Genomic DNA, 12,805 nt, shown 5'->3' with positions numbered 1-12,805 from the left:
AAAAGAGCTTGAAAGCCATGCGATTAGGCTACTAGTGGTTTACATTTTCTGCCACTTATTAGTTGCTAGAGTTGAGAAAGTTCCTGATTTAACAAACATTTATCCAACACTTACTTTGCATTGGACATTCTTTCACATGCATGATTTTTTGTTTTTTCCCTGCTACTGATATGCTGCAGTGTAGGCTAGGTAGCCTGTGAATATTCTACACTTTAATCACCCTTCACCGGGCCTCTGGTACAAGTTTGAGAGGATTCTTATTACTTAACAGACTCTGATACTAGGTAGTAAAACGCACATTTCTAAATAGAGTGAATCTGAGCTTCCCTAGAGCCCCTGAGAATTACGTCAGTTTTAACCATTAACTCCCCTGGACTCTTTATTTTTTTATTATTATTATTTTTTTCTAAAATAATGGGTTTATTGAGATGTAATTCACATACCATAAAATTCACATGTTTAAAGTGTACAATTGAGTGGTTTATAGTACATTCACAAAGTTGTGCAATCATTACCACTGTCTCATTCTCCCCAGGGCTCTTTATTCAGAAGTTTCTTAAAAGCTTTGCATCGGTGTCAGGGATGGGGGGTAGGAAGCGGGAGGTAGAGGGAGGCTTTAGGTAAGGGTTGTGACGGGGGCGTTTGTTTGGGGGTGGGATGAGTTGCTGAGGATGGGCAGGAGAAGGGGGACGCTAGTACACAAAAGACAATTTCCGGCTCAAATTTCCTTACCAAGGCTCTCTGAGAGGAACCTTTGGGGGCGGGGGGAACGACCAGTCCAAAAGGACTAGGTGTGGTGTGTGTGTGTGTGTGTGTGTGTGTGTCCAAGGGGGCAGCGAGGGTGTCACTCTATGTCTGAGTACCAGTCTCCACATCTTGGTGGGTCTTTCGGAGCCGGGCAGGCCGGGCTGAGGCTGCTGGGGGACGCCTTCTAGATCCCAGCCCAGGACATCCTGCCCTGCGGCAGCCACAGCAACAGGCTCGCCCCCAGACAAAGGGGCCGGCGCGGCGGGGCGGACTCGCGCAGCCGGGGAGCGCGCGCTCGGCGCAGGGGGTCCTGGCGGCCGGAGGGCGCAGCGCAGACCCAGCGAGGGCCGAGTCCGCGGCGCTCGGGAGACCCGGCACCGGGGCGCATACCCCGCCCGGCCTGGCGCGGCGCCGGCGCCGGGCTTCCATTCAGTCTTTGACCTTCCGTCCCCACCCCGCCCCGCAGGCCGCACCACTGTAACCGCTGCCCCGGCGGCCGCCGCTGCTTGTCGGGCTGGCGGGCGGAGAGCGCGGCGCGGCGGGGCCGGCGGCATGGCTGTGTCCTGGAGGAGCTGGCTGGCCAACGAAGGGGTTAAACACCTCTGCCTGGTAGGATGGCGGGCGAGGCTCTCCCGGCGTTTTGTCTCTGGGACAGCGATTTTGATTCATTCTCTGAGCGAGCGCGGGTGGGAAGCTGGAAGTTTTGCCTCTAACGCAAACATTCTCAACTAACAAAAACTTTCTGCCGGGAATACCTGGAGATAATAACCATCCGCTTCCTCCCTTCCTCCAAGTGCTGGGCAACTTTCCTACACTTTGATGGGAGAGCGGATGTGGAGGAAGGGAGAAGAGATCGCTGTTAGTGAACACAGCTTCTTCCTTAACCATTTAAACATCTTTCCCCCCACTTTGCTCTTTTTCCAGATTGCTTCTGTTGGTTTTATTTTATACAGCAAAGTCCTATTTTTCATTATCTATTGTTCATACAATTGATATTTTTGGAAGTTTAACAACATGCAACGCCCGGGACGTGGTGATGTCGCTCATTTCTTAGTCTCATTTTGTCCTGCAAGGGGATATCTGCGATCTTTAGGAGACCTGTTTGCATCCCAAATGCTTAATCTCAGGTGTGCAGGGGCTGCGTGAGGTCAGATAGGTTTTCCTCTGAGTGGTTTTCAGCTTGCTGGTCAATTGAGAATGCTCTCCAAAGCCTTTCCTATTCTGATGTTTTTTATGACTTTAAAACTCATATTATTTAACATGGATTGCAATAGCTATGGCTTAAGATTTTTATGATATGTTTAGAAAGTGAAGTGAGACTGGGAAAGACCATCTTCTGATTCAGGCCTTTAGGAATGTCTACTGTGCACTCACACAGCTGGGTCAATTCCCTGAGAAATACTGAAGAAGCTGAAGCCCTCAAGGATCAGATACTTTGTTGGAAAATAAGGCTTGCTAATGAGAAGGCAATTTAAGAATGCCAGACTGAAGAGGCTCAATAAAAGTTTGTTGAATAAAACTGAATGATAATGAACTTTTGTTTGAAATTGCCCTGCATAGAACCCTTTTCCAAACTTCTGAATATCATAGACAAATAAAATTTCAAAAAGCAAAAACTAAATGGAAACCAACACAGACTATGCAAATTTTACTGCAAGTAAGGACAATTTTTAAAATGAAAAACAAATAAATAAACCAAAATACCATTGCTGTGCTGATTAAAGAAAATTTACTTTTAACACAAAAATAGCTGTAAGAAATACTGATTACCTTCAGCTTCTACAGAAACTCATTACATTTCCTCCTCCCCCCACCTCCCTCTCTCTCGCTCCCCTCTCTGATTATTTTTCATTATTTTATCCTCAGATCTATTCTGTAAGATAGGTAGGCCCATTCTTGACTTCATCCTAATTTTGTACACGAAGAATTTGAAGCACATGAACAGTAACAAATTTGCCCAAGGTCTCGGAGGCATTAAGTAGTAGATCCCCAGAAGACAATACCCATGCTCCTCCTCTACGCCATTTAGTCATTGTTGAACTAGAATTTCCCTGTGTTCTGAGCTGTAAAACTTTAGACCCCAAATGAAGCCATGGTTGGCAACTCCCCCCAATAATCTGAGGTGTGTAGGAATTTACCAATGTGCTGCTAAGACAGTACACATTCTCAAAGGACGGGCTTGTCTATTATTTATATTATTTGTCTTTTTATTGTGTGGCATTTCCTGAATGCAGCCATTAACAGAATAATTCCTGGATGTTTGCATTATTTTATGGTTCTTAAAGTTTTAAATAGAAGTGTCCCAGGAGGCCCAAAAAATTATCTTAATACCTGCTTGCATGTTTCTGGTTGCATCCTCAAACAGCTTTGAAATGCTAAGGAAATAAGATTGGACTTCTTTCCTAGTCTCACTTCACTTTCTAAACATATCATAAAAGTCTTAAGCCTTAACTATTGCAATCCATGTTAAATAATATGAGTTTTAGAGTCATAAAAAACATCAGGATAGGAAAGGCTTTGGAGAGCATTATAACTTCCATTGAATTTGTTAGAGAGGAGATTGAAACCCTTTTCTCAGCCCTTTGAGTTCACCAGCCTCCCCCATCAACCCCTACCCCTGGGCCATTGCACAGCCTGATAGCCTGTATTTATATATTTTTTCATGAGTTTATTTGATTAATGTCTATTTCTCTCATAAAATGTGAACTCCCCAAAGGCAGGTACATTTCTGTTTTTGCTCATTCTTATTTCCCTGGGCTTGAAACATGAGTAGGTTCTCAGTAATTATTTTGAAAGCCCGGAGGAGAATAAATTTCCCAAGTTCTCTTCCAATAATGCTTTTTTGCAATGACTAATTGAGGTTCCATTGGAAGTACTGTGTCCAATGAATGTACTTGAGGTTTCCATTCATCAGGTAATGTTTATTTTTAATTTTTTCCTCTCACCCTTTGTATGATTTAGCTTATCTGGCTGTCCCTGAATGTCCTGCTTTTCTGGAAAACCTTCCTGCTGTATAACCAAGGGCCAGAGTATCACTACCTCCACCAGATGTTGGGGGTAAGTGGGACTTGGGTGACCTGTGGAATGGCTTTAATGTGGGCAGAGGATGCTACAAAGCTTGGTCAGTTTTTACATTCATTAAAGAAACATTGTGTGGGTTGTTCATTTCAGAAACGTTTTTTACTCTCTAAAGGGGTCAAGTTTTCATGATTTATCGTTTACACGGGTCCAAGTTAAAACGATTGACTCTTTTAAGAGCCAAAGATAGTATCTTCTAAAGTGAACTGTTGGGCTAGCAGTATCTGAGAAAAGTGCTTCTCCTTGCCAGCTGCAAAGTGTCCTGAGGTCTCCTTCACTTGGAGGACCAACCCATGACAGGATTTTAGTTTTTACTAATCAAGACTTCAGCCCGCCCATCAACTTACAGAGAATTTCTGCACTGCTTCCTTTTACTGTCAGTTCTCACAAAGTATGTGTCTCAGGCGGTTATTCACTGCTGGGCATTTCTCAGCTGCTTGCCCTAGGTTAATGGCTGCTTATGGTGCCAGTGTTCTGGTCTAATAGGAGAACGATACTGTGCAAAACTTTGCTCTGATTTATCTCATGTCGATATTTTTCTTCTCTCCATTCCATGATGTTTCTGTTCTTATTCTTCCTCTCCTTCCCCTCCCTACTTGTCTCCTGAACAAAAGGCAGTGGCACTGAAGACATCTTTTTTGTACAATACAAGGAGACAGCTTTTTCTAAGCAAAAGCAAAAGATATAAAACATATTGAAAAATCTTAGGGCATCTGAAAAAGCAGATTTTGTCATTCCTTTTCATTGGGGAAGAAAATACATTCTAAATAGGAGATGCATTTTTTTTCATGGTTTAATGACTATTTAAAATTCTGATTAGTTCAGATGAATTTAGTGGAACCAGCCTTCCATTTCCTGCTTTACAGTTATAGATCTCATTTATCTTTAAACCTCAGCTCCTATAGTAGTGCTTGGCACATATTAAGATTGCAATCAATTGAGGCTGAATTAATTGATTTATATTTCATTTTATACAGTAAGGTACTGTCTTCGTTATCGGTTGTTCACACAGTTGATATTTTTAAAGTTTAACAACTGTTTTTTTAAAGAATTTTTTTTTAGAGCTGTTTAAAGTTCACAGTAAAATTGAGGGGAAGGCACAGAGATTTCCCATATGTTCTCCTGTCCCCACACATGCATAACCTCTCCCATTATCAATCTCCCACACCAGAGTGATACATTTGTTACAATTTGATGACCTACACTGACACATCATAATCACCCAACATCTGTGTTTTCAACTGATGGATTGATAAAAATAGTCTCAAAGATAAAACTCATTTTATTGCAGATTCCTAAATCTGAACATTTCTTTCTTTTGTCCAACTAACCTGACATCCAGCCATCCAGAAAACTGTCATGAAACCTTTACTTTTCAAATGGGCACATAGAGAGTAACACCTCCCCTTTGCCCTCAGGTTGCTTACAATCAAATGGAAACTCCAACAACTAATTCAATAAACAAGTTAAGAAAAAATTTTCTCTAAGGAGCACAGAAAGGTTTACTGGCCTATCATGTTACTTTGTTTCCTAGAAATTCCCCCTTAGGTATAAATTAGCAAACATGAGGTTTTTCAGTGAGAGCTATATCTGACCTATTATATAACTTATAAACAACTTGGAGAAAACTCTTGAAAGTTAGGATGGTAAAATTTGCCTTTAAAAAATGGTAAATCTTGATCAGGACGTAGTTGTAATAATATAAAATCTAAGCCTAGACAACTTGGAACGTCATAATTGAACTTTGGATTTCAGCTCTATGACATTGTATAAGCTAAAATGATAACTTATTTAAAAATTAATTATGTTGGAAACCAACAAGTTAATTTTTTATGAATTTGGATGCTGTGTAACAGCTTCAAATTTATTTTGGTGACAAGTCAGATATGAAGAATACACACACACACACACACACATATATAACCCAACTAATTAAAAATATATATGTTTCACCTCTCTCTACCTCATCCCACTTCAGTGGTTTTGTTTGAATAATATGACAGGCTAGTGAGGTTCAATGGTGAGGCCTACAGAATAGCTGGCACATAGTAGGGGCTCAATAAATATTAATCAGTTGAATGAAGACAAAAATGATAAAAGGATTCAATGGAAGACTATGAGTAAAAAATGCAAGAGGCAGACTGAAGGAGAGAAAGGTCGTAAATTAGTTTTCATGGAAACATAAGAATGATCACAGTGAGTTGACCCTTAACCCATCAAGTCAGGAGTCAACATTTTATGAAGAGTCATAGTGGAAAGGAATAGCTTTTCTTCTTGGCATCATGGCGAAGGAAGAAGGATGACTTACAAATGTCTCACTTTTCAGTAATCACCTATCTGAATTTTCTAGTCATTAATTTATCTACACCATTTGGAATAGATATCATCCGTACTTTTACTGAAAAAGGAACTCTATGTATAGTTTGACTATTTGTTTAATGAAGGAGTATTTAATTTTATTTGTCCTTGGCTTATCTTTTCTAATCTTTTGATGATTGTGGCATTGTTGCATAGTATAAGAATTTGCAGGCATTTTTCAAATTGCAAAGAAATACAGTATAACAATGAGATATAATTAATTTTAAAATAAATATTGCAGGCTCCCATGTTTTACATGTTTAATAACTATATATTATGAACTTAATGCCTTAGAGCAGGTTTTCTTAGAGCCTACCAAACACTCACAAGAACATGGTCCCACCGTGATAGAACTGTAGAAATCCTGAAAAGGACATAGGTACTTTGATATTATAAGTCCCTTTTAGGTAAATTTTAAGTTCATAAAAATTATGATGGTATTTTTGGAAATGAATTTGATTGCTACCACTTTAAAACACAAATGGAAACAGTACTTCCATTTGTTGAACATTTTGATAATAGCCTTTAGTCTAAGGTTGCTGTTATTCATCTGTAAAATGTAAGGTAATAATAAAGTTGGACTAGTATTATAGGAATAAAGGGTCCACAGGATATAGCTCATTTGCAGGAAGACATAGACATTCAGAAGCAGTAAATTCTTTGTAGTGGTGGTCTGACATCTCTGCTTTCTATTGAAAGATGATTTATTCAACTGTTTATTTATACTGATGATATACTAGTCACTTTACAAATGCTGTGTTTAAGCTAGGAAACTATTCTTCCCATTTGCACCTGGGGAAGTATAGGCTGAGGAATCTGAATGAATGATTTGCTCAGGTTCCTTTGGATGGTCAGTGTCAAAGCTAGAATTTGAATGCAGTGCTGTCTGGCCTTTTGCTTTTTCCTCGTTCTACACAGATTTTCTAAACCACTTCACTGGCCCATCTCAGATATTTATGTCACTGGTTAGTATTACTCTTTATCAGTGCTGCCCAATAGATATATAATGTGAGTCACATGTAATTTAAAATTTTCCAGTAGTAATTCAAAAAAGTAAGAAGCCAGTGGCATTTAACTTTAACAATATATTTTATTTAAAATAATATATCCAAAGTACTGTAATAGACTGAAGCATTCAACATGTGGTTAGTATTTTTTAAAACTATTACTGAGATATTTTACAATATTTTTGCCTGTTCTTTGAAATATAGTGTATATTTTACACTTATGTACATCACAATTCAGTCACTAAATTTTCATCAGAAATACTTGACCTGTGTTTAAATTTCATAAAATTTTACAGATGAAAAAGTGGATTCACATACCCAAGTTGTTCCAAACATATTTAAAGATTTTCCTATAACACAAATGAATATCAGCTTTTAAATTTGAATTAAGGGACTTACCTGGCAGTCCAGTGATTAAAGACTCCGTCTTCCAATACACGGGGTGCGGGTTCAATCCCTGGTCAGGGAGCTAAGATCCCACATTCCTGGCAGCCAAAACACCAAAGCATAAAACAGAAGCAATACTGTAACAAATTCAATAAACACTTTAAAAATCGTCCATATGAAAAAAATCTTCAAAAAAAATTTAAGTTAATGAAATCAATGAACCTAAAAATTCAGTTCTTTTGTGGCCCTAGACACATTTCACATGCTCAATAGCCATGTGTGGTTAGTGGCTACCATTTTGGACAGTATATGTGTTGGCTGTGGTGGGGGGAGATTTTCCTACCTTCATGGCCAAATAAATGCATTTATCGTTTTGCTTTAAGGCAACCAATCAGCCCAATAAAAAGACATCAGCATATGGGTAGTCCTCTTGTTCCCTCTCTCCTGAACAGGAATTAACATTGGGTAGGAAGTTGTGCACTCTAGTTATTGGCATTTAACTATAAAAATATCTCTGACTTCTCCCTAATCTTCCTAGCTTTCTGGGGTGGGAGCCTTTGAGAATGAAGGTAAAATTCAGAACTGGAGTATCCATTTTTATTACTAGTAGCCTTGGTGACTGTCCTCAGACCAAAATTAAGGGTTAAGGGAAAAGAAGATCTTAAATGATGGAAGATAAAATAATGTTGGGATTTAATATGTCTTAGTAGGAGTTTTCATCAGAATTGTTTTTTCCCAGACTAGGCTGACCCAGGCCTGGAGGCAACATGGTCACGGCTGGTTTATGCCTGAGTTAATGTGCTAATCAGACTGTGCACTTCCTAGGAGATGTTTAATTATGACATGCTGTGAATATTGGAATCTTAAAATTAGCTAAGAGGGAAAAAGAAGTCTTTTGAGGAAAGCCAAAACAAACACCCAAACAAACAAACCAGACAATAACTTTCCTTACCTTCCCATAACGATGTTTTAAACAAAGGACTCCATTGATTACTTAAGTTGAAATCTGTCTTTGATTTATTTATTTTCAAAGAATGGAAAATGTATTTAGTACTTTAATAGCAAATACTAATATGTTGTGACAGACTCTGAGAAATTCAGTTTCCTAAATTTTTTGAAATGTTGGGGCAGTTTAATTCAGGATACTACCTATAGAAGCCTTCATATTCATGTTCACCTATTTCTGAGTTCTATTTCTGACATTTTAACAATTAAAGGATATAATTTAATTGATATAAACATTTTAGTTTGCGAAGAGAATGCATTTTATGGTACCAGATTCAATTAGTCTTTGTTTTATATATTTTTCCCCAAAGCTAACATTTGGGGGAAAAAACCTAGTTTTTCTCATGGTGCCATGATGAGAATTTAATTTTTTTGCTTCATCTCACAATTATTCTTTTAGATTTGCTACATGGTCATGAAGATCTTTTCTTTCTTGTTTTTAAACTCTTATTGAGATACCTATGTTGATTGGTATCTCAGTAAGAAGTTGTGAAGAAGAAAGTTGTGAGCATTGAGGTTTTTTCTAATCTTACAATGATGATCTTTCTTTGGTCAATCATTATGCTTCAAGTGATTTAGAAACATTAACAATTTACCCTCTCAAGAGTCCTAAGAGTTGTATCATAATTAACATTTTTCAGAGACAGAAGTCTGCTGTCATGTGAGTTTCTTAAGGTTGGAGATTGGACAAACAGACCTAGGATTTTAAGTCACCGTTGGTTTTACAGCTGGCAGAATTTAATTCTGCTGAGAAGGAATATATGCCTCCTGTATGCCTCCTGTCATTTTCAGAAAAGGCTTGATCATTAACTCTTTCCTTCTATTGCACAGAATACTGTGGTTTCAATTCAGAGGATACTTTTAAATAAGTTGGTTTTGTTTGTTTATTTGTGTTTATTCTTAACATTCTGCGATTGAAAACAATTTACTTCTTGTTTATTGACAGGTGAAATGAGTTACATTACATTGATGCAATCGTTATGTACTTAATCCACTTACAATAGAGACTCATATAATTTTAGACTTGAAAGAGAGCTTTGTAATCTTTACTTAGATTTCTTCCTCATTTTCCCAAATAGAAATATGAGGTTGAAGTGGTTTGCTCATTATTACTCACTCAATTAGTGGCTTGGTCACTATCCTGGTTCATTGCTTCTCTCAGTCCAATATTCAGCCTGTTATAATTAACAACTCTATAGATATATGCAAGACACATTAAACCCCATACTCTGTAGACCACTAGTTGTTCATCTTATGTGAAATGATATTTAGCAATGACGTTTAGCAATTTAAGAAGTTATGGAAAATTATTGATTTACACCCAAGATAACATATATTTCCAGTATTACAGTTGTTTTTGACAAATTGTTAAGGGTTATGAGATTTATTTTTATTTAAATTTTTTCTGATTCCATGATGTTTGGCAGAATTTTAGCACCATGATTAACCTCTTTGTTATATTCACCTAAATACCCACTGTATAATTCTCTTTTATCAATACCATCCAAAATAGCATAGAATTGGAATTTGGAATTAATTTCTGAGATTTTCAAATCTACTTCCTTCATTTTATTATTAATAGTATCAATTACATTGATTACATTCATTGAGGACTAAGTACCAGGTATTAGTCTAAGAGCTTTGCTTGGATAAATTTATTTAATCTTTTCATCCCTCCTATGGAGTAGATATTTTTAATTCTTAATTTTGCAGCTAAGAATTGAATTAAAGAAGCTCTGTAACTTGCTAGTGAGTGACAGAGCCAGATCTCTAGCCCAAACATCCTAATTCTAGAACTTGTACTCTTAACCATTGGGCTCTTCTGCCTCTAGGCAACATTAGTATTACTGTAGGCTGAACCATATGGAATTGTCATTTCGATAGAACAAAAATAATCCAATAGCAGCCATTGATGTGATTCAACCTAATAACAACTATAACCATTTGTTAATCACATATTATGTACCAGACACAGTTAGTTCTTTGCTCTTTTATAATCTCATTTAATCCTTACATATTTAATTTAATCCTTATAATAACACTGGAGGATAAGAATGATCACTTTTTACAGAATTGAGAAACAGGTTCTGAGTGGTTAGGTAACTTCCCCCAGGTCACACAACTAACAGCTGGAGAAGCCCAATTTGAGCCCACATTTGTCTCATACTAAGACCACACCCTCAATCACGCTGCTCCTCCAGGGAGGTTTCTGAGACACAGAGGGTTAGAGCCTGCAATTTTCTACTCCTATCCAAGGTTCTTATGCATCCCACCACAGTGGCTCTGGGTAAGACTGTTTGTATGTATGTTTGTGTGTTTTTGTATTAATAAGTAAATGTAAGAATATAGTGTATAGATTATTCTTAAACCTGAAGCAGACTTATACACCTCATCCTAACTGATTCCTACTGCATTAATTTGCTCAGGCTTCCATAACAAAGGACCACAGACCGGGTGGCTTTAACAACAGAAATTTATTTCCTCATAATCCTGGAGGCTGTATGCTTTTTCCTAGGGATCACTCAGCCTGAGGGAATGAAGCTTGTAGAACTGCAGAATGTTATAGGTACCTTAGGTATTGTTCTAGCTCATTTATCTCATTCAATAGACAGATTTAGTATTGGGAAATGCCTTCTTTATGGACTCAGTGCAAAGTTTAATGTGGACAGTAGGTCTTCAAACTCTAGTCAGTGTTTCTAGTTCATCATGCTAAGTATTGTGTTGATCATAAAATTGACTTTAAAAATGCCTAGGTAATTCTGTGGAGGAAAATCAATCATCCTTAATTCCTTATTGACAATATCATAAGCTTTGGAGCTATATGGATATGAGTTTGAACCTTGGCTCAGGCATTTATCTCCCTTTATGATTTTGGCAAATTACTTCTCTGAGACTAAGTTTAATTCATCTTCCTCTTTGTTTAGTTGTGAAGATTCCCTGAGAAAATGCAAGTGAAATGTTTAGCTCTTGGTGCATATGTGCTTAGCAAAAGATAGCATTACTATAAATATTAAGTAATATTATTTAGCATTAATGGTATTAATACTATTAATAGTAAATAGTAATAGAAATTATTTATGTTTATCAATAAAAATATTAAAAGGAATTCAGAGAAATATAAAGATGGAAGGAATTTGCTGAGCATCTGGCAGATGGCATTAAGACAGAGAGACTTTTCCTTTCCTTTGACCTCTGGCTGCCCCCCTGATCCTTGTGGACAAAGGAAGCCTATCAGTTGCTATTTGTAATTGGCACAAAATTTGTAGCAACTTGGTTATGATTGCTGAGTGGAATTTTATCTTGAGGTAGAATGCATTTCATTCAGAAAAGCTTGTATTAATCTTCATTGAATTTTGGAGTCTTCAGCAGATAAACAGGGAAATAATGCCTATTTCACAAGATGACTGTGAACCTTAAAGAAAATTAAAAGAAATAACCGCAATAATAGCTAGAGCCAACATTCACTGAAATGTTCTCATGGGCCAGACATGATAAATTCTTTATACATTCAGTGTCAGAGTCCTGACTAGTCTACAAGGTAGGTTCTATTACAAAAGAGGAAGCTAAAACAAGAAATTATAAAGAGTTTGCTCATGGATTAAAGTACCTTGCACAAAGCCTATTATGTAATGAGTTCCAAAAATGCCAGCTTTCCTCTTTCCTCCCCTTTTCTCTCATCCTTCATATTCATATACAGCAATTCACGTAACTGTTCTGTACTCCCATTAAAACATGATGAAATGATCCCACTTATCTCAGAGTGTTGTACTGAGGATTAGGTATGACTTAACAGGCAACTACTTTGAGGAATTGAAAGCATCACAGAGGTAAAAAATAATGGTTATTATTACATATTATTTCTGTCTCCTATTCATTCCTCCCAGCTTTTAAGGCTCCAGCCATTGGTACTCTAACAGAGCTCCTTTGGGAGTCGTAAAGGACAGTTTGGACAAAGAAATGAGAAGATTTCATTTTCATGACAGAAAAGCAACAAGTGGCCCTTAACATCTAATATGCTTTACTCCAGTATTGATTATTGAAGTGGGATCTTAAAGGGCTGTGACACGTTGTAATTAATAATTGCCGAGGCATGAACTAAGAGTGAGACTTTAGTATAAGAGTAAATTACCTAGAGGCGGAGTGAGCTTACCTTACTTCTTAGTATCCATGTCTTTTTTTAAAATTAATTAATTAATTTATTTTTGGCTGTGTTGGGTCTTCGT

At 37.4% G+C, this 12,805-nt stretch overlaps 1 protein-coding gene across 3 annotated transcripts in view; it reads left to right on the top strand.

Annotated features, from left to right (window-relative positions):
• The first annotated feature begins 425 nt into the window (after positions 1 to 425).
• The window catches only part of NOX4 (NADPH oxidase 4), a 146,364-nt gene continuing 133,984 nt past the window's right edge, over positions 426 to 12,805 (top strand). For 2 of the 3 annotated variants that reach the window (XM_082340468.1, XM_082340467.1), the window contains exons 1-2: positions 426 to 1,356; positions 3,709 to 3,804. In XM_082340468.1, coding sequence (XP_082196594.1) covers positions 1,300 to 1,356; positions 3,709 to 3,804 — 153 coding nt within the window. In that variant the 5' untranslated portion in view covers positions 426 to 1,299. The remainder of the gene's footprint in view (positions 1,357 to 3,708; positions 3,805 to 12,805) is intronic. The other variant, XM_082340469.1, reaches the window with a different exon arrangement.

Source organism: Balaenoptera borealis (assembly GCF_965194805.1).
Source record: "Balaenoptera borealis genome assembly, chromosome: 11".
In the NCBI taxonomy this organism is placed as follows: domain Eukaryota; kingdom Metazoa; phylum Chordata; class Mammalia; order Artiodactyla; family Balaenopteridae; genus Balaenoptera; species Balaenoptera borealis.
This window is presented reverse-complemented; position numbering and strand designations above follow the sequence as displayed.